Source organism: Sinocyclocheilus grahami, unplaced genomic scaffold, assembly GCF_001515645.1.
Source record: "Sinocyclocheilus grahami isolate Dianchi unplaced genomic scaffold, SAMN03320097.WGS_v1.1 scaffold640.1, whole genome shotgun sequence".
NCBI lineage: Eukaryota > Metazoa > Chordata > Actinopteri > Cypriniformes > Cyprinidae > Sinocyclocheilus > Sinocyclocheilus grahami.
Window position 1 is genome coordinate 430378 of NW_015505819.1, and position 19580 is coordinate 449957.

The 19580-nt window shown below is 39.3% G+C and overlaps 1 protein-coding gene and 1 long non-coding RNA gene across 2 annotated transcripts; one reads left to right on the forward strand and one right to left on the reverse strand.

The window, feature by feature from the left end:
* Positions 1–9813: 9813 nt before the first annotated feature.
* Positions 9814–18077, forward strand: LOC107558315 (L-lactate dehydrogenase A chain-like). The gene is made up of 8 exons (XM_016241968.1): positions 9814–9912; positions 11405–11539; positions 12836–12953; positions 15080–15253; positions 15361–15534; positions 15637–15754; positions 15995–16118; positions 17618–18077. Exons 2-8 carry the CDS (start codon positions 11411–11413, stop codon positions 17780–17782), a joined length of 1002 nt encoding a protein of 333 aa, XP_016097454.1. The 5' UTR covers positions 9814–9912; positions 11405–11410; the 3' UTR covers positions 17783–18077.
* A 206-nt stretch (positions 18078–18283) lies between these two features.
* LOC107558316 (uncharacterized) lies at positions 18284–19005 on the reverse strand. Its single transcript, XR_001605471.1, has 2 exons — positions 18913–19005; positions 18284–18672 (listed from the first exon to the last, which is right to left on the reverse strand). It is a non-coding gene; the product is annotated as an uncharacterized lncRNA (long non-coding RNA).
* Between the last annotated feature and the right edge of the window lie 575 nt (positions 19006–19580).

Sequence of the window (19580 nt, forward strand, 5' to 3'; positions counted from 1 at the left end):
ATCTGATAGCACTGATGCACCACATTTCTACAACAGTACTTTTAACTGATCACCTACACACACAGCTACACTACTAGTGTCCATAAAAAGATCCACACACCCACTGACCGCAGAGAGAATGTCACGTTGGTAGGGGGTCACTAACATTTCCCCCTGAGAGTCATAAAATCTGATTAGAGTTAAAACAGTCTCCCGCCTCACCAGCTGTCCCGCTGCACACGGGCGTCTGTCATCTGTGAAATGGAGTTTGAATGAAAAGGATGGCGAGATGGAGAGAAGGTCACAGAGGAGGGGGAGGACGATCAGAGGGATGAGGAAGGTGAAGGAAAGTAGGAGGAAAGGCCAGACAGAGAGACAAGCTGGCCACACTTGACCTTTACCACCCACATGTGTCAGTGACCGAGACGGGGTGCTGGTGTGGTTTAACCATCTCACCCCTCAGGGAGAAACACTATCACTCCAACCACCTCAATTAACCCTGATTCCTCTCTTAACCGTGGGGTCGCAAGGTCTCGCTTTCTACTGTACATTAAATTGTGTCCCTAGGAGGAGTGAATCCCAACCGGTCACTAGCTTTGTTTCCATCCAAAGATGCGAATTTAACTTATGTGCAAAACTGGAATATCGCATAAAACATTTGCGAATAAAGCACTGTTTCCATCCAAGGAGTCAGAGAGAACAAAATCGTCACTTCCTGATAAACTGGCACTAAAAATCTCTATCTGTTTACGTGCTACGTCACTTCCTGTTTGTTGCTGCCGTGTGGTTTGAGTTTGAGCTCCGTCAAGTTAATTCTTTGTCGTCTAATTTTTTATCTTAAAATCAATTTTATACACCATCCTTTTTCAGTTTTATAACGTGTGAATATATCCCCTAAACGGATCGCCTCTCCATCACTCCCAAGGATGATCTCGCCAGATCCACTCCGGACCCAGAGCCCAGCCCACCATCTCCCTGTTGTGCGGAGCTAAAGCCCGAGCCCACCGATGACGGAGATCCAATTCCCGCCATGATCTACGAGCCAGCGCAATGCCGAGCGACTGATCGGAGGATTGCCCCGGAAAGCCATCAGACCAGGTGCGTGAGCCGGCTGCAACGCCCATCGTGAGGGAGAAAGCCGTGGACGGTGAGAGCGCGGAGTGTGGAGAGTGAGCTGATAATACATCTGGGACTGCTGGACTTAGAAGGGGACCTTATTGACTGGGAAACTGAGCTGGAAGCCGATTTGCCCCCTCTCATCTCTCCTTCGTCCCCTTTGGTCCCGTCCAGCCCTGAGGGGGCTCCTGAGCGAGCTCCGCGGGTCTGCCATCCTCCAGCATCACCTTGGCTGGAGAATCCCTCACCTCCGCCTCCATCCTCCGAGGCCTGGACTCTGCCCCGGCCCATAGACCCAGCGGCTCCACCTCGGCTCCTAGCTCCCTCGCCTCCACCATCACCCATCGATCCACCGGGCTCCCTCGTCCCTCCGGCTCCGCCTTGGTCGGGTGTCGACCCGCCATCGCCTCAGGACTCCGCTCCTAGAGCTGCACCTTGTTGCTCAGTCCCACCGGCTCTATTGGGCTCCTTCCTCCCGCCAGCTCCACCTTGGTCCTCAGTTGCTCCGGCTCCAACGCGGATCTCCGCCTCAGTCGCCAGAGCCCTCGGCTCCACCCTGGCCCCCCGGATTCTCGGCATCCCCCTGGCTCGTTGGCTCTCCGTCTCCGCCTCGGGCTCCTCCACCACATGCTCCGCCACCATTGGTCGGCCCCCTGGAGTTGGCGGCCATTCCTCCTCCATGGCTCCTCCCTCCGTCGGCTCCACTGTGGGTCGACATTATGGCTGTGGCCTGGGTCCTGCTGTGCTCCTCCTGCTCCAAGCCCCTCCTGTCTCCACCCTGGCTCCTCCCTTCTTCATCACCTCCCTGGTCTCTGTCTGCCGGCCCCCTCCCGAGTGTCCGTCCTCCTCCGGGACCTCCTCCTAAGTTCCCACCCATGCCTCCCTCTGTTGTTGCTACGGTGCGAGGACGCACCTTCCGGGAGGGGGCGTAATATCAGGATCATGGACTGTTTATGTAATGTTTTGCCCCTGTTTCTGTTCCCTTATTTGGTCATGTTCCTGTCCTCGTTTTGTTCATTAGTTTGATTAGTCATCCCATACACCTGTGTTTCCCCAATCATCCCCTGTATTTAAGTCCTAGTCTGTGCAGTCTGTCTCTGTCGGTTCTACTCGTTATGTTTGTGTGTTTCCTTCCGTTTCCAGTGTGGATGTACCCTGTTTGGATTGTATTAAAGACTGTGTTCGCTATTCCTCGTCTCCATCGTTCCTCGCCAACACAGATCGTGACGGTACCATAAAATAACCTAGTATCTGCAGGATTTTTAAAATCAATTTTAAGACCTTTTTAAGATCTGCACTTCACATTTCAGCCTTTAAAAACAATTTTTAAGAAAAGGGATGTCAAAAGTATCAATTATTATATTAAACAATTCTAGTATTTTTAAAATCAATTTTAAGACCTTTTTAAGATCTGCACTTCACACTTCACAGCCTTTAAACAATTTTTAAGAAAAGGGATGTCAAAAGTATCAATTATTATATTAAACAATTATAAATTAATTATTATATTAAATAACCTAAAATATATCTTAGTGTCTTAATTGTTTAGATTTTTATAATGCATTAGCTTTTTGTCGATCCGCTGGTTCACATTTAAAAAGATGTAGCAAAAATAGCAGATAGGCTTATTGAAAAAGCAAATTCGTTCTCTGCCAGAGCTACAGAAATATAGTGGTTTCCCCGGTAACCGCAGTACACAAAGCTAACGTGCAGCGCTCAAGTTTATTCAGTGAAATCGTAGCCTTTTGAAGTTTAATCATCATGTTGTTCCATATAGCAATTATTGTCTTTCCATCCCCAAAGACCTCTTACAATTTAGACTTTTTGTACCATTTAAGAGTTTGCATGGCCTTAAATGTAAACAATTTAACTGAAGACGTTTTAAGGACCCTAATAAGAACATAGTCCAGTGCAAACATTTCTGTCATGCATTTGGCTAAAAAGCTTTGGTTGACAATAAATTTTACCTTTGAAATTTGAGGCAAGTGCAACTCTGGCGTCCCCGTTGTTTGTGAGCAGTGGTGTGGTGGCGATTTAAATAAAATACAGATTTCCAAACATAGTATCCCCTTGAACTTGGTAAAAAGATAATCTGTTTTCCGTCTTGACTAGAAAATACTGTTTTCATGGTCAGTTTTACATTTATTATTTGCTAATGTTAGTGAATGTTTACATCAGAGTGACAGAGTGCACGTCCTACTACACTAAAATTAATACAGTGAGCGGCTGGAAATAGCGACCGCTCCTAGTTGGAGATAATATTAACATCATAAACTGAAAGCAATCTTTACATGACTTGCTTTTCAAATGTTTTAAAATTGATCATCCGAGTCTAATAGGATCCAGCGGGCCTGCTTTCATGGAATTTCAGTTTGTTTTCATTAGTCACATGTGTTTCTCTGTCTTAGTTTCCCGACAGTCATCAGTCGTCATGGACACTCATCTAATCATCACTGTTCATTTTCATCTCGTTATCACTGTGTATTTAAGTTGTCACAGTCCGGTCACCATTATGTTTAGTGTGTGTTTCCCTGCCTGTATATCTGCTGTTAGAATTATTCTAATTAAGCTTTGTGTTGGAACGCTACTCCTCGTCTTCTTTTGTCTTCCCCGCAGCTACCTGTGACACACACGCACACACACACACACACATATATATATATATATATTAGAAATATTAGAAATAATAAATAATAAAATAATAAAAAATATATATAAATATACCATTGTTAAAAACTATTTTAAAAAAATTTAACGTTATGAGAAATATTCTAAAGAGTAAAAGTGGTGTTTAATTCCAAACAGCAAATAATACTTGTACTGATAGTTAGGGCACAGAATCCTTACCAAAAAAGAATCAATTTCGAGTTGTTGGGACTAGACAACTCTGAATGTAGATTTTGATAAGACAGCAACAAAATGAATCAGATTCCAGAATTTTCAGCCCTGCTCCCAGTAAATGTTTGGTTTCCAGAACGTAATGGGAAAGTTGTTTTCTGGTTCCTAGAACATTCCCAAAACATAAATTCATTTTTAGAATGCTCTTTCTTGGTTTCCATAACATAGCCCTAAAAATAAACATTAAGTGAAATGTTCTGTATATGTAATTTTATGATCATAAATGGTCTCAAAAAAACTCACTACAACATTATTTTATGGTTGTAAAAATATAAAACATAAAAAGAACATTCCCAGAATGTCATTATTTGGTCCCCCCCCCCCCCCCCCCCCCAAAAAAAAAAATTGGGAAATGTTCTGTGTTTGCAGGGCTTGTTGTACTTCAGACTCAGTAAATAGAGCCATAATTAATTAAAAAATTAATTTATTTTGTGTCCAGCTGAATTTCACACAGAAAGATAAGTCGTTCGTTACCTCACAGCGTGGCACAAAGGGCAACAATTTTGGTTGATAATCAAACCTTGCTTTCATTTACACTTCATTGTCAACCTGAGAACTAACTGACTGACTTACGATTTCATAACTGACTGAAAAAAATAAGTTTGATAAGGGCACAAACCCCTGTGGCGCCATAATAGCTGATGACATGAAGATTACAGTACCTACCCAGCTGACTTACCATGGTGCATCTCTGTGGAGCCTGATAGTCTTTATCAACGTCTAATTGGGGTTAATTAGGCTTTAAAGTAACCTCACTGGAAATGCTGTAGTTATGAGCAGATTACACAATGAGCCGCTGTGAGCTTTGCACATCTGAAAGACAAGGAGATGGGGAAAGTTGAAGCACAGAATGAAAGAAGGCTGGCGAGATGTAGTGTCACATGGAACGGCAACATTTAATGACAAATGACGGTGCATATAGCGCCTGTGTGGTCCAACGTAGATTGGAGATCGAAATGAGACTTGCTGAAAGCTGTGATGTGATTATTTGCTCACTTCAACCAAGTCCATATGACTGTAGTGTTGCCATCGGCTGAAAAAAAGTCTCAAAACTCTGCAATAACCATGTAGTGGCAGCTCACCCCGAAGACATGAACGAATGTTTCATGATGGATTGAGAGTAAACAGTGGAGAAATAAATGAATTCTTTTTTCTTGAGTTAGCAGAGCAAATGCCATGGTTAAAACTGCTGTGTACACTTGTTATATAGCAAAACAGCTCAGGATTCTAAACGAATTAACAGTATTTTCTGTAAAGTTTGTCATTTATTTATTTATTTTTTAATTTATGTACTGTAGCTTTTTATGTGTTATTTTCTTCGCTTTTTTACGGCTTTTCACAATGCGCTTAACCCCGTCGTTCTAAACCCCACTTTTAACTGCAGGTAGAGAAGTGTTTCACACTTAATTTAGGGTACGCTTACATGACAACAATGTACTAAAAAAAAATATATGTCTTTGTGTTTTTGAAAAGTTTCACATACAGACAACATTGTCGAAAAGATCCCCGTTCACACAGATCCGCGAAAACGAGTAAAAGCGCTGTATTATTCCTGCCAGGCCAGTAGTTGGCGATGTCACTCTGTAAAGAAACATACCAACAGACTGCGCAGGACATCACAAATTTGCATTTTTGTAGTTTACACTGCATCTCGTTTTCTCCTCCAACTTCAAAATCATTCGACATCGCTGTTTTACCTTTTTTATTTGTAAAGGGCGTTTGACTTTCTTTGCACGTTCGCTTTGTAAACACTGGGTTGGTGCTTCTGCCTACGTCATGCGTGACCTTTCCAACGTGATTACATCATGTGTGAAGTCGAACTAGTGCAAGATGAGCATTTGTGGTTAAAAAGTATATACGTTTTGATTTTTATAGAAAATGACCAATCGTTTGGCTAGATAAGACCTTTATTCCTTGGCTGGGATCGTGTAGAGCCCTTTGAAGCTGCATTCAAATGGCAATTTGGACCTTCAGCCCATCAAGCAGCATTGAAGACCATTATATGGAGAAAAATCCTCATAAACCTTAATTTCTTTGCGACTGAAGACAGAAAGACATGAACATCTTGAATGACATGGGGTGAGTAACTTATCAGGATTTGTTTTATTCTGGAAGTGAATTAATCCTTTACACGTACAAAAGAAACACGTTCAAAATTGCCATGTTAACGCGAACAAACAGTCCCCCTGCAACCCAATGTTCACACTATCCATCCTAAATAGTATGTGAGATTAGAGTAAGTGTATCCCAGAGCATAGTATGTTGAAAAGAGTATGCCAAAAGATGGTCTACTATTTCAGGTATAGATTTTTGAAGTGTGGATACACTTCAAACACTACAAAGGAGGTAGAGCTTTTTTGCATTTGGCTCCCAAACTCTGGAATAGCCTTCCTGATAACGTTCGGGGTTCAGACACACTCTCTCTGTTTAAATCTAGATTAAAGACACATCTCTTTGGCCAAGCATTCAAATAATGCATCTCATAATCTTGTACTGCAGTTATATCTGATCAAATGCACATTAATATTCTTTAGCTTGGGTTAAACAAATAAATTTTGTTTGGTTGGAACAGCAGCTACGCGAGTTATGTCTCTATTTGTTTCTCTGTTTCTGTAACTAGGATTTACACAAGCTTCAGTCTGGATCCAGAACACCTGAGAAGAGATGATGCCAACTCCTCAGAGGACCTCAGATGATGCCAACCCTGAAACAACATGCAGAACTACCACATTTTGCTATAAGTTTGATTGCAACATATAATAATTGCTGTTTGTAGAAACTTAATTTTCTGTAAAGTTGCTTTGCAACGATTTGTATCTTGAAAAGCGCTGTACAAATAAACTTGAATTTAATTTAATTTAATTGGAGCTTTTATTATGCCACAGTCAAGCGCTTACGCTCCTTCCGGTCGTGCATATGTGGGGTAAAGCAGCGCTGTTTTATTATACTAGATACGTTTGAAAGTTCTCCGGTCTATTAAAATGCACAACATATTAAAGCGTCTTTGATGTTTCCATGTTTTCTACAAAACAAAACCAGAAATCTAGGGGTTATGACGTAATTGGCAGGCGACACAATGACACTATGGACACGGTCCGTGTAACTACTTAAAATTGCTTATTTCTCTGGATTTAAACATTCTTCGAAACATTTGGGATAATGTAAGTACACAAGTCAGCAAAATATATAACACTGTTCTAGTGGTTTTTGGATATTTTAATAAAAAAATCGTACATATTGTGCCTTTAACGTTTAAATGCATCATTATACAAAGAAATATGAGCAGAGTTTTCTGCATAAAGACCCACGGCTGGCAGATCAAAGTGCTACTTCTTTTCTCTCTAATACGGTAGGAAGTTACATGAAATGAAATGAAATGAAATGTGGAGGATGTTAACTGTGACAGGACGATTGACAGGCCAGTTTACAGTGACAGGGTGTGTGTAACTATGCGACAGAGCAATATGTTAAAGACGCAATCATGACGTGAATGTTTGTCCCAAAGCTTGCCTACTCTTCTACTGCACACTCAAAATTGTGAACTTCTTCTTCACTAAAGGAGTATATACTTTAAGGGCATGTTATAAGTAGGCACATTGAGACGCAGCATAAGTGTTGACACTGTCAAAATTCACTCGTTCACATTAAAGACTTTTGGCCACCCTGTCGGCGCTGATGGCCTCGTGGGCAGTGCGCTGACATGTAGCGCCTTTGCGCTTCGGGCGTCCCAAGTTCGAGTCCTGGCTCGTGGACCTTTCCCGATCCCACCCCTCTCTCTCTCGCACCCACTTCACTTCCTGTCGACCTACTGTCCTATCTAAATAAAAAGGCATAAAATGCCAAAAATTTATCTTAAAAAAAAAAACTTTTGGCCCCGTCCGCCTTCCATATTTCAGCATTTGCGGGGGAAAAAGTCAAATGACGTATGTGTAAAATTGGAGTGGAGAAGAGAGCATTTAATTCTTACCTTTATAGTCACTTCCGGTTCCATCGTCCTGAAGTCAATGGGATTTTAATGGGTTTTTGGTCAAATTAAACGAAATAAAGTCGGTGTTTAACACAAGCTCAAGATATTTTCACGTTTTATTCTACGACCAAAAAAAAAACATAATTAATGCACCCTTGTATTTCTATAGTAAAATATAATTCTGAATCTGCAATGTACAGTCATGGCCAAAAGTTTTGGCAGGGACATACATTTTGTGTTTTGCAAAATTTGCTGCTTAAGCTGCTGTGGTGTTCGTTCACATTGTTTCTAGACTATCGTGTAGAGTGATCAGATGCATTTTAAATAATTGCTAAAAGCTTTATTGGCCAAAAAATGAACTTTTCACAAAAAAAACTAATTTCACTGTTTTTTGATCCTGACACCGATTGACCAGCTAACATTAATTGACTAATCATATCAGCAGCACATGTGAAAGTGTGAATGAGTACTAGTCAGGTTAATCATACTAATTAGATTGTAAGAGCAGACTGATTGCTATAAAAGGAGGGAAGAAGCGCTTCCAATCATTGTGTTCTTGTTAGCAATGGTTACCTCCAAAGAAACACGTGCAGCCATCATCGCTTCACATTAAAATGGCCTCACATGCAAGGAAATTTCTACAAAGATTGCATCCTTTTTCTTTTTGCATTATGCAATACCATGTAACTTGTCATAACCTGTCAGACTTGGATAAATAACACTAGTGCTATATGAACACTTTCCCGGGGAAATTTTGTAACTGAACAGTCATTACATGACTGAACTTGAAACTCTAAAAATGAACTCATGAAACTCTTTATGAATATATAGCCTGCATCGTACTAAAGTCTTGATGAAACTAACTTTTCTCACCACAAGATGGTGCAGTTTCATTACAAAACATATTAAAAACGGCACAGAATGCGCTTTTTACAGCTTAGGCTAATAATCAGTCTGTTGTCAGTTATTAGGTTAACCTGCTAACCAATTGACCTATAGGCAACTTTTTACATATCATTCAGTCTAAAACTGATGGTTAACATTTCAATTGTAATCATGTATGAGATAATTATATATATAGCCTATATAAAATATATATATTGTAGGCTATTCTAAAAGATAAAAAGATATTCAATTTCTACAGTACTGCTTCAACACTAATCTACTGCCTATCTGACACTGATGCTCATTACTCCTGAAGTACACACTGTACTTACAGAGGAGAAATATTCACGGCATCCTGTTGTGAAATGCGTGTTTTTATTTTCTAATGCCTATGCATTTTCATTGTGAGGTTTGCTGTTCCATATCATTTTAATATTTAAATATTTATACGAACATTCCCGAAGTTTGTTTTTTTTCCCCCTGAAACATTTTAGTTGGACTTTCAGCTAACCTTTTATTTAGATTAGTTTTTTTTTTACTACTTGTTTCATTCAAAACTAAATAATGTTCGCACAACCAAGAAAAAAAAAAAACGTTTCTAAAACATTTTTAAACCGCGCGTTTTGAACATTTAGAAAACATTCACAAACGACGTTTTTATAACTTAATGGGAGCGTTAGCATTACCTTCTTATGGCATATTTCTGTTAGCTGGGTTTACTCTGTTCACAAACACATAAATAACAAGAATACTTGCATTAGACGTGCAATATCTATTTTCCATGTTAAATGTTTTGTGGGCAGTTCATTCGTGACATTAAACGCGTTCTAGTGTAAATGAAACTGTCGCGTCCGCTTCCCCTGATGGACGTGACTTCCGCCACGAGCCGCGAAGCCACGCCCACCTGATTAATATGCAAATGAGGCATGTGACGCGAGGGCGTTCCGCGCTTTATAATGCTGCGCGCAGCTTCTTCCTCTCAGCAGCAGCAGTGCGGAAAACCCACTCAGCGCGACATTCCTGCCAGACTACTCTGAATACCACTGTAAAATTACAGCTACATACAGGTAAGACGCTAGCTGGCACTACTTAGTAGTTTAAAACACATAACAAAAAAGCTATAGTCTTAAAGCGCAGAATATGCTGTTTTGGGTGGTATTTTTCTGTCTTTATGTAATACATTTTTTTTTTTTTAAATATGTAATCGTCGATGCACACCATGAAAACAAATATTTACTAATAATTAGACGCATTTTTCACTTCTTGTGAACTCAAACACGACCTGTTGCTGATTGTTTCAAAATACAGATTATGCATTTCTTTATCATGCAGTGGTTATTTGCGCGCATTAATGGAGCATATGAATCATATTGATGCATCTTTCGGGTTTGTGTCACTGAAGCCTACGTGCTTCAAGAACTCTGTGCTTCTTGAGAAAGATGTAACTGTTACGTCTTGCTTCCTGAACGGCAAAGGATTCTGGGACTTGTGGTGATTCTGGGTGCATTTGGGGTCGTCCGCATGCTTGAACACATAAAAGTCCCGTTTTGCACATTTAGTTTTTTTGCGCAAGATGAGTCGGTTTTTCATTCAGCATGTGTAGAATTTCCCCACGTCCGATCTCGAAATGAGATGAGTTGAGTTTGCGTCAGCTCAACGCCAGCCTCCTTAAAATGACTTTTAATTACTGTGATACAATCATTAGAGTCGACTGAGAATCCGTGTTATTTTGGTATATAGTTCAGATTATATTATAGCTTTATTTAACATTTTGAATTCGTTAATTTGACTTATTTTAGTATTTATTATTATTAAATATGTCTATAGTTGTTAATTATGTTTTAGTTATTTTAGTACATCAAGTTACTAAACGAAATGCAAAGAATTCCTTGGCGACGTCTTGAAATAAAATACTTCATTTCATTTTGTATATATTTATATATCTAACAATACAACACAAACTGTAACTCTAAAATATTCTTATTTATTGGTTAAAACTCAAACTAAATAAATAAATGTGAATTTAATCAATTCATCAGTGCACGCTCTACAAGGTCTCAAGTGTAGACATAATAAAATGTGTAGTTTTCTAGTGATGATAAATGACTACAGACGTTAGGGATGGTCTCTAAAGTGCTTGTGTTTTGAGTGCGTGTGATGAATGAGGTTTAAGTCACGAGTGAGGGGCTCTTAAGGTGGTTTGTTGATCCACTTTGCATGAGTTCTGCAGATCCTTTCTTCTACGTGCGTCTGCGCGCACAACACTGCAGAGGCTGGACGACGTGAGGGATGAAAATAGCGCTTTGCTCTTTCACCTTTAACCTTTTCCCTCACTGCACTTGACTTGAAGATGAAATGGCTACATCCCTTAGTGGACGCCACAGTGACATGTAAATGATCCATCAGAGCAGCTGTTTGTTTCCGTCTTGTAAGAAGCAGTTCAGATTCACATTACCCACAGTTCCTTCCTTCCTTCCGTCTTGACGAGCATTGATACTGCAAGCAAATCAATGATGCATTTAAAATGCATCCTAACTGAGGAGTTTCTGTCTCCTGCAGCTGAAGATGGCCTCTACGAAGGAGAAGCTCATCGCTCACGTGAGCAAGGAGGGGCCGGCAGGGCCCACTAACAAGGTGACAGTGGTGGGTGTGGGGATGGTTGGGATGGCCGCCGCCGTCAGCATCCTCCTCAAGGTCAGTGAGTCACTGCACTGGATAAACACCATCACAGAACACATTTTATAACAGACAACAACATTCATGCTTTGCCATTTAAAATAGAATAATGATTGCTAACTTATTTTTAAATAAAATTAGTAAAATTGAAAGTTTTAAATTACGCATTGACTAATTATATAAAAAAAACAAGCCGAGTAATAAAATAAAAAATGGAATTATAATTTTTATTTAATTCTAAAATATTTTGAGGAATTATAAAATTGAGTTATTAACCTTTTTTTTTTTTTAATCAAGTAACCATCTAAATTACAGATTTATTTTAAAATAATTTCATTTAGGTCATTTGACGGGTCTAATTTTAAAATTGGGCCTTTTTAAAATATCTAAATGATAGATTTATTTTAAAATTAGTTGAGAAATAAATCATTTATTTTTTTAATTAATTTAGTAAAATTAGACCTTTGTAAATGATCTACATGACATGATTGTAATCATAAAGGACAGAAATGTGCCTTGTGGTTACTACGATGCATGCTCGGTGAACCACGATTCTGTTGTGGGTTTAAATCTGGCTCGCAACATTTCCCAGCCTTGTTCCCCCATCATTTACTGTTTCTGTAAAGAGTAGTGGTGAAAATGAGGAAAAATACAATTTCATTGATATGACTGTATAAATCTCATATCACTTATATAGAAATTTGAGTTTTAATACAAATTTTATGAGGTAAATTAATTAATTATGTGCCAACAACTTCTATGATTTTAATACAATTTTAACAACTGGTAAGAATTTCCAGTTTGTGTATGCCTTGTTGTGTCCACTTTTTCCTATAACCTCTAAACCAAAAACTATGGAATGAAAACATCATATTGATTCCTGTATCTTCCTTGAACCATCGTGTTCTTCTCCTGAATTCTCACTGTGGGAAAAGCTGCTGTGGCTCGAGGAAAATAACACTGGCTTTGAAAGCTTTCCTGACCTTTGAACATAGAGCGATTTCTGAATGAGAAGTGAGGCCTTGAACCTCCGCCAAGATCAAACATGATCCCCGTATTCTGGAGACTAAGCAAATTCTAAGAGTTTGCTTCACACTTCAGCTCTCTGCAGTTTTTCATTGGTGTTAAATGCAATTGTTGAACCTACAATGCCATATTAAGAAGAAATATAGTGTAACTTCAATTTTACTCTGAATTAAACCATAAAAATAAAATCCTAAACTCAACATTTACCAGCACTGTTGGCCATTAAGAGGTGGAGAGGATTGTATTCTCAGTAGAGGAGTGTTGAAGTCAATGCATGTGTTTGTGCAGGATCTGACTGATGAACTCGCTCTAGTGGACGTGATGGAAGATAAGCTGAAAGGAGAGGCTATGGACCTGCAGCATGGAAGCCTCTTTCTCAAGACGCACAAGATAGTGGCGGATAAAGGTCAGATTTCATAATCTACTATTGGGAAAAAAGGGAGAATTTATGGTTGAAGATAAGGAGCAGACAGTTCGATTGGTGCTGATTTGGTAATAATGTACCAGTGAGGTAACCTCGATTCAGAAATATGTAATGTAATTACAAAATTATTTACCATTTAAATAACAGTAGAAGTAAAATATTAAAATTAAAAGCAGCATTCAGCAATTTAAAAGGGAACTGCATATTTATTAGTTATATAAAATGTATATATATTTGTTTAATTAACAGAAGTGATGAATAACTTACCAGTTTGCTTTGACCTGAAATAATCATTGTCCCCCTAAATGCCCAGACACACCACACAGACATCAAAGTAGTAGCATCTGGGCCAAAAAGTTGTGCTTGAACACAGTGCAAAGTCTACAGCCTTTGGCCAACTAGCACCTACGTTCTGTGCCTGCGTGAGAGAAAATAACTCTCCATACCAGCAAATTGGTGCTGATTTGGTAATAATGTACCAGTGAGGTAACCTCGATTCAGAAATATGTAATGTAATTACAAAATTGTTTACCATTTAAATAACAGTAGAAGTAAAATATTAAAATTAAAAGCAGCATTCAGCAATTTAAAAGGGAACTGCATATTTATTAGTTATATAAAATGTATATATATTTTTTTTAATTAACAGAAGTGATGAATAACTTACCAGTTTGCTTTGACCTGAAATAATCATTGTCCCCCTAAATGCCCATACACACCACACAGACATCAAAGTAGTAGCATCTGGGCCAAAAAGTTGTGCTTGAACACAGTGCAAAGTCTACAGCCTTTGGCCAACTAGCACCTACGTTCTGTGCCTGCGTGAGAGAAAATAACTCTCCATACCAGCAGGTGGCAGCAGTTTGTATTCGTGAAAACTGGAAGAGTTAAAACTGGATGTAAAAACCTTAAAGCTGCACCTGCTCACCATTTTCAAACCAAAGATGAAAAATGAGAAGAGCTCTTGACTTTTGTTACTTCTGTTTTTCTTCTCGTATACTGGTTCACTAAACTGAACAGCCAATCAGAGTGTTCTGAACCTCAGCAACAGGTTAACGTGCCAACAGTGTAAAACTCGATGCAAAAAATAGTAAAGATGCTCAACTAGTGTTCATCACGCAAAAAAAACATAAAAGTAGATTGTACGTTAACATGTTGCTAAGCTAACAAAGAGCAAGCGCACAAGTATTGGGTGCAGGTTTAATTGGATTGATTACGTCTTTAATTGATTTTCCGTACATTTCGGCCATATGTACATTAACTGACAGTCACAACTGATAATCTACTACTAAATATATTGTAGAAACTAAATTTTCGGTAAAGTTGCTTTGCAACGATTTGTATCATGAAAAGCGCTATACAAATAAACTTGAATTTACAGAGCAACTAATCTGAACAACCCTTCATGCACAGCAACTCCCACAAGCGCTCATGACGTGAAACGCATAAAAGACAATTATTATTTTTTTTGCTAGTGTAAACTGGTCTGTAGGAGTTCTTGTATGAAGTCTAAACCCTAGGTCTTCAACCCTGCACCAACTGTCCAGCAGAGTACAGCTACAACCCTAATCAAACACCTGAAGCATCTAATCAGTCTTCAGGATTGCTTGAAAAATCGCAGGCTAGGTGAGCTGAAGCAGGTTGGAAATAAACTTTGCAGGACAGTGGGTCCCTAGTGGCAGGGTTGAAGACCTAGGGTCTAAACCAGAGGTGACCAATCCTATTCCTGGAGATCTACCTACCTGCAGAGTTCAGCTCCAACCCTGATCCAGTACACCTTTCTGTATTTATCAAGGGCTCTTGAAGATCTTACTAGCTGGTTCGGTTGCGTTTGATCAGGGTTGGAGCTGAACTCTGCAGGGAGGAAGATCTCCAGGAACATGTCTGGGCACCCCTGTCTCAACAAATATTTGCAATTATTCAGTCTTGGGGTGCATTTTCCAAAAACATCATAAGCATAATCACATTTTAGAGACCATTGGTGCCAGTGGTTTCTACGATCTACTTAAGCTTGGTCTTAGCAAGCCTTGAGAGAGTGTTTGACAGGAATATAGAAACCAGGGGAGCATGAGATCTTTCCAAAATTGATCATTACATGTGATTTCCAGACTACAGTGTGACTGCAAACTCCAAAGTGGTCGTTGTGACCGCTGGAGCCCGTCAGCAGGAGGGCGAGAGCCGCCTGAACCTCGTCCAGAGGAACGTCAACATCTTCAAGTTCATCATCCCCAACATCATCAAGTACAGCCCCAACTGCATCCTTCTGGTGGTCTCAAACCCAGGTATGTCATTCCTGGACCGACATTACGACTGAACGTCCTTTTGTGCTCAAAGGTTTCCGTTGACTTCATGTAGCAGAGACCATAAACCAATGTCGTCTTCTCTTCAGTTGACATCTTGACCTACGTGGCCTGGAAGCTGAGCGGTTTGCCCAGGAACCGTGTGATCGGCAGCGGCACAAACCTGGACTCTGCTCGTTTCCGTTACCTGATGGGAGAGAAGTTGGGCATTCACCCATCTAGCTGCCACGGTTGGGTCATTGGAGAACATGGAGACTCCAGCGGTGAGGACTGCAAAGATGATTGGGAGCAAAGAAGTGCTTCAAGAGCACAATGAACACCAATCCTTTTCTTCATAAAATGTAAATGTCCTCTTTCATTTGTAGTTCCTGTGTGGAGCGGAGTCAATGTGGCTGGAGTGTCCCTCCAGGGTCTGAACCCTGACATGGGAACAGATAAAGACAAGGAGGACTGGAAGAGCGTCCACAAGATGGTGGTTGACAGGTGAATAATTTGTAACCAACTAGACATTCATACAGTGGTTTAGAACAACATATAGAAGGGTTTTATGGAGAGAGGCCAAGGGTTAGGAGTCGTTTCTCTTCATTTGTATATGATCTCTAATAGATGTGTACACCGTGTTGCCATTAGAAAGCCTATAAATCAAGTCCTTGTGTAAATGTATTTAGTCTGGACTCGTGGTTGTTTATCTGTGTTTAACATAAATCTGGTTTGTATTGGCAGTGCATATGAGGTTATTAAGCTGAAGGGTTACACTTCCTGGGCTATTGGTATGTCTGTAGCTGACCTGTGTGAGAGCATCTTGAAGAACCTACGCAAGTGTCATCCAGTTTCAACTTTGGTCAAGGTGAGATTCTCTTGTTTATTTCTGGACGACCAGCCATATTCATTAACCAAATATTGTGAGCCATAATTTTTCTAGCATGGAGAGTCAAAACATAAATATGCACATATATAATAATAAACTCCATTCCAAAACCACCATCTAATGACTACATAGGCAACTACTTTCTATGGCAACATCCTGGTCCAAGTCCAAGTGAGGGAGTTGAGAAACTCTTCATGGACAGCAACTCCTATGCAACACAAACTTAAAGCACACAGACGAACTGACTAACGTTCAGAGTTGGTTCCAGTATTTTAACAGTTGGATCGTTAGCATGTTGCTAAGCTAACAATCTTATGTACCGAGTACCCAATCGGAACAACTTTTTGTGTGCCACAAATAATGCTCATCACGCAAAGAGCTTAAGACTTGATTAACATTCAGAGCTGGTTCCAGTACGTCTTGCGTTAGCATGTTGCTAAGCTAACAAAGCGCAAACGCACAAATATCGGGTGAAATTTTAATTGGATTGATTTAAGTACCAAGTAACTGACCTGATCAACCCTTCATGGACAGTATGTCCCACAAGTGCCACAAACGCCACAAGTGAAGCGTACAAAAGACGTGACTCATGTTCACAGTTGGTTCCAATAGATCTTATGTTAGTATGTTGCTAGCCTAACAAATTAATTCAAGTAAATCCAAGTTTTAATTGGATTGAGCTTTCTTGTGTACGAGTAACTGATCTGAACAACAACTCCCTCAAGTGCCAGAAAAAGCACTCCTCACACACAGAGCGTGAAAGACTTGATTGATGTTCACAGTTGGTTTCAACAGATCTTATATCGGTTATCGGTTTTATTTGGTTATCGGTTTTACTTTGATTAAACTGTCTTATATACCGAGTAACTGCTCTGAACAACTCTTTATGGACAAGTTACACTTTATGCAACTCACACAAGTGGCACAATTCACACTCATGACGCATAAAAGACTTGACGTTCACAGTTGGTTTCTGTAGATCTTATGTTAGCATGTTGCTAAGCTAACAAAGCAAGCACAAAAGCACACAAATTGGGTACACATGTAAGTACATACAACTAATTTATCTTCCGATGCTTCAGTACGGAATGCAATTGAGGCAGTATGCACCAACATCATTAGCGTAGCAACATGCTAACGGCAAACTATCGGAAGCCATTGCAGGTTGTTTTCAAACCAACCGAGTTTCCTTTGCAAGGTTTCATTGCACATTCTGAATTCATCAGTTCACCATTTTGGATACAATGCTTCTCAAGAGTTTGTCCCAGAGCATTTTGGGATTGAATTATCTTCAAAAGGTACATGCAGTGCTGCTTTATATTAGGCCAAAATGAGGTATCTAATAAGGATGAATAATTTAATCGGAACAGCCTGTGATGTCTAAAATTGTTGGCTAGGTGATTAGCTTGCTAATTTTGGAACAGAGCTGTTAAAAGTCTACAGAGCACCATTATCTGACACTTGTTGCATATTCACAGGGAATGCATGGTGTGAATGAAGAGGTCTTCCTCAGCGTGCCTTGCATCCTGGGTAACAGCGGCTTGACGGATGTTGTCCACATGACCCTCAAGTCAGACGAGGTGAAACAGCTGGTGAAGAGTGCTGAGACCCTGTGGGGCGTTCAGAAGGAGCTGACCCTGTGAACCGCGGTCTCCTCCAAAATGTAGCCAGTGTCACAAATGACTAACCCCGATGAGTCCTGCCTATCTCTCTCCTGACCTCATAACCTCACTGCCTGTAACCATCTGATATCTCTACGCCAGTCTCAGACCTTCAGATTGTAACGCTCCTTATTTAAGCGATTTTAGCTGCAGAGGAGAAATAGTTTATTTCTGTTGTGTTGACAAATATCATCAACCTTCGTAAAAGTTTGTGTCTGTGCGTACTATTGTATATTCAAGAAAAAAGCACTTGTGAACAAGATGATGTGCAATTTGAGGCTCTAATTTTATTCCATTCTGAGGTCAGCAGCATTCCGTACTTTTGTCCTGTGTCACGCAATTGATCATTTCAGCAAGACCAACACGTAAACCCAAAGCTACAAAATATCAGTTTTATGAAATTTCATGGTGTGTTTACATGTACAACAAAATGATAAATGTTTAAAATCAGCTTTTGAAACCTGGAAAATTGTGGTGGTGGTGTTTTTTCGTGGCAGGATTTGACATCAAATTATAAAAAGACATACGCACAATAGTCCTCATTTGTGAAACAAGCAGAACAAAAATCTGTAAATTGGTCAACTTTTCATGCATAACTTTTTGCATTGAATTGAATTCAGTGAATTACCTTAGAATTGTTGTACGTAAAATTTTTAATTTCTAAATTAAATGCAACAATTAATGCAAGAATGGTTTAGCGAATGATTTAAATTTTTCGCATTGAATTTGTTCCAACAATTGAACTTGGAACTGTTTTAAAAGAATGGTTTTATGAACAATTTTGAATTGTTACATTGAAATTATTGCAACGGTTTTACCTTAGAATGGTTTTACGAACAATTTTGAATTTCTACATTAAATGCAACGGTTAACTCAATAATGGTTTAATGAATGATTTTGAATTGTCGCATTGAATTTAAAGCAACACTTTTAACTTTTAACTGTTTTACATTTTCAGTTACATTAAATGTGACAACTAATGCAAAAATGGTATTATGAAAAATGTTGAACTGTCACATTGAATTTAATGCAACAATTTACCTTAGAATGGTTTTACGAACAATTTAGAATTTCTACATGAAATGCAACAGTTAACTTAAGAATGGTTTAACGAAGGATTTTGAATTGTTGCCTTGAATGGAATGCAACGGTTTACCTTAGATTCGTTTTTAATTTTGAGTTGTTACACTGAATGGGAGTTAACAATTTTGAAATTTTGATTGAATTGGGTTAACTTAAGAATGGTTTAACGAAGGATTTTGAATTGTTGCCTGAATGGAATGCAACGGTTTACCTTAGATTCGTTTTTAATTTGGAGTTGTTACACTGAATGGGAGTTAACAATTTTGAAATTTTGATTGAATTGAATGCAACAATTTGCATAATGTATTTACGAATGACTTTGTTCTGTACATGTTACATAACTATGGTCCATTTAACAACATGACAGAATCCAAATAACTTAACATGCAGAGAGAAATCACTTTACGAGCGGAACACTGTTTAAAGCATTTTAGCATCGTAAACATTGCAAGATTGCGCATGTAAACACATTGAATAACTTAAGTTAACTATAACTTAAGTTTTCATTTAATGAAAAACTCCCAGCCGAGTGGTGAGACACAGCGACGGTTATAGTGGTTACTTGAAGCGTGTGATTGTAGAATTGAGACACAGCTCTTGACTGAATAAACAGTGTGACTAACTACAAAAGCTGCCCATCTGTCTCTTTGTTCTGCAGAATGAATAGAAATAACAGCTGTACAGAAACAAACTGGGT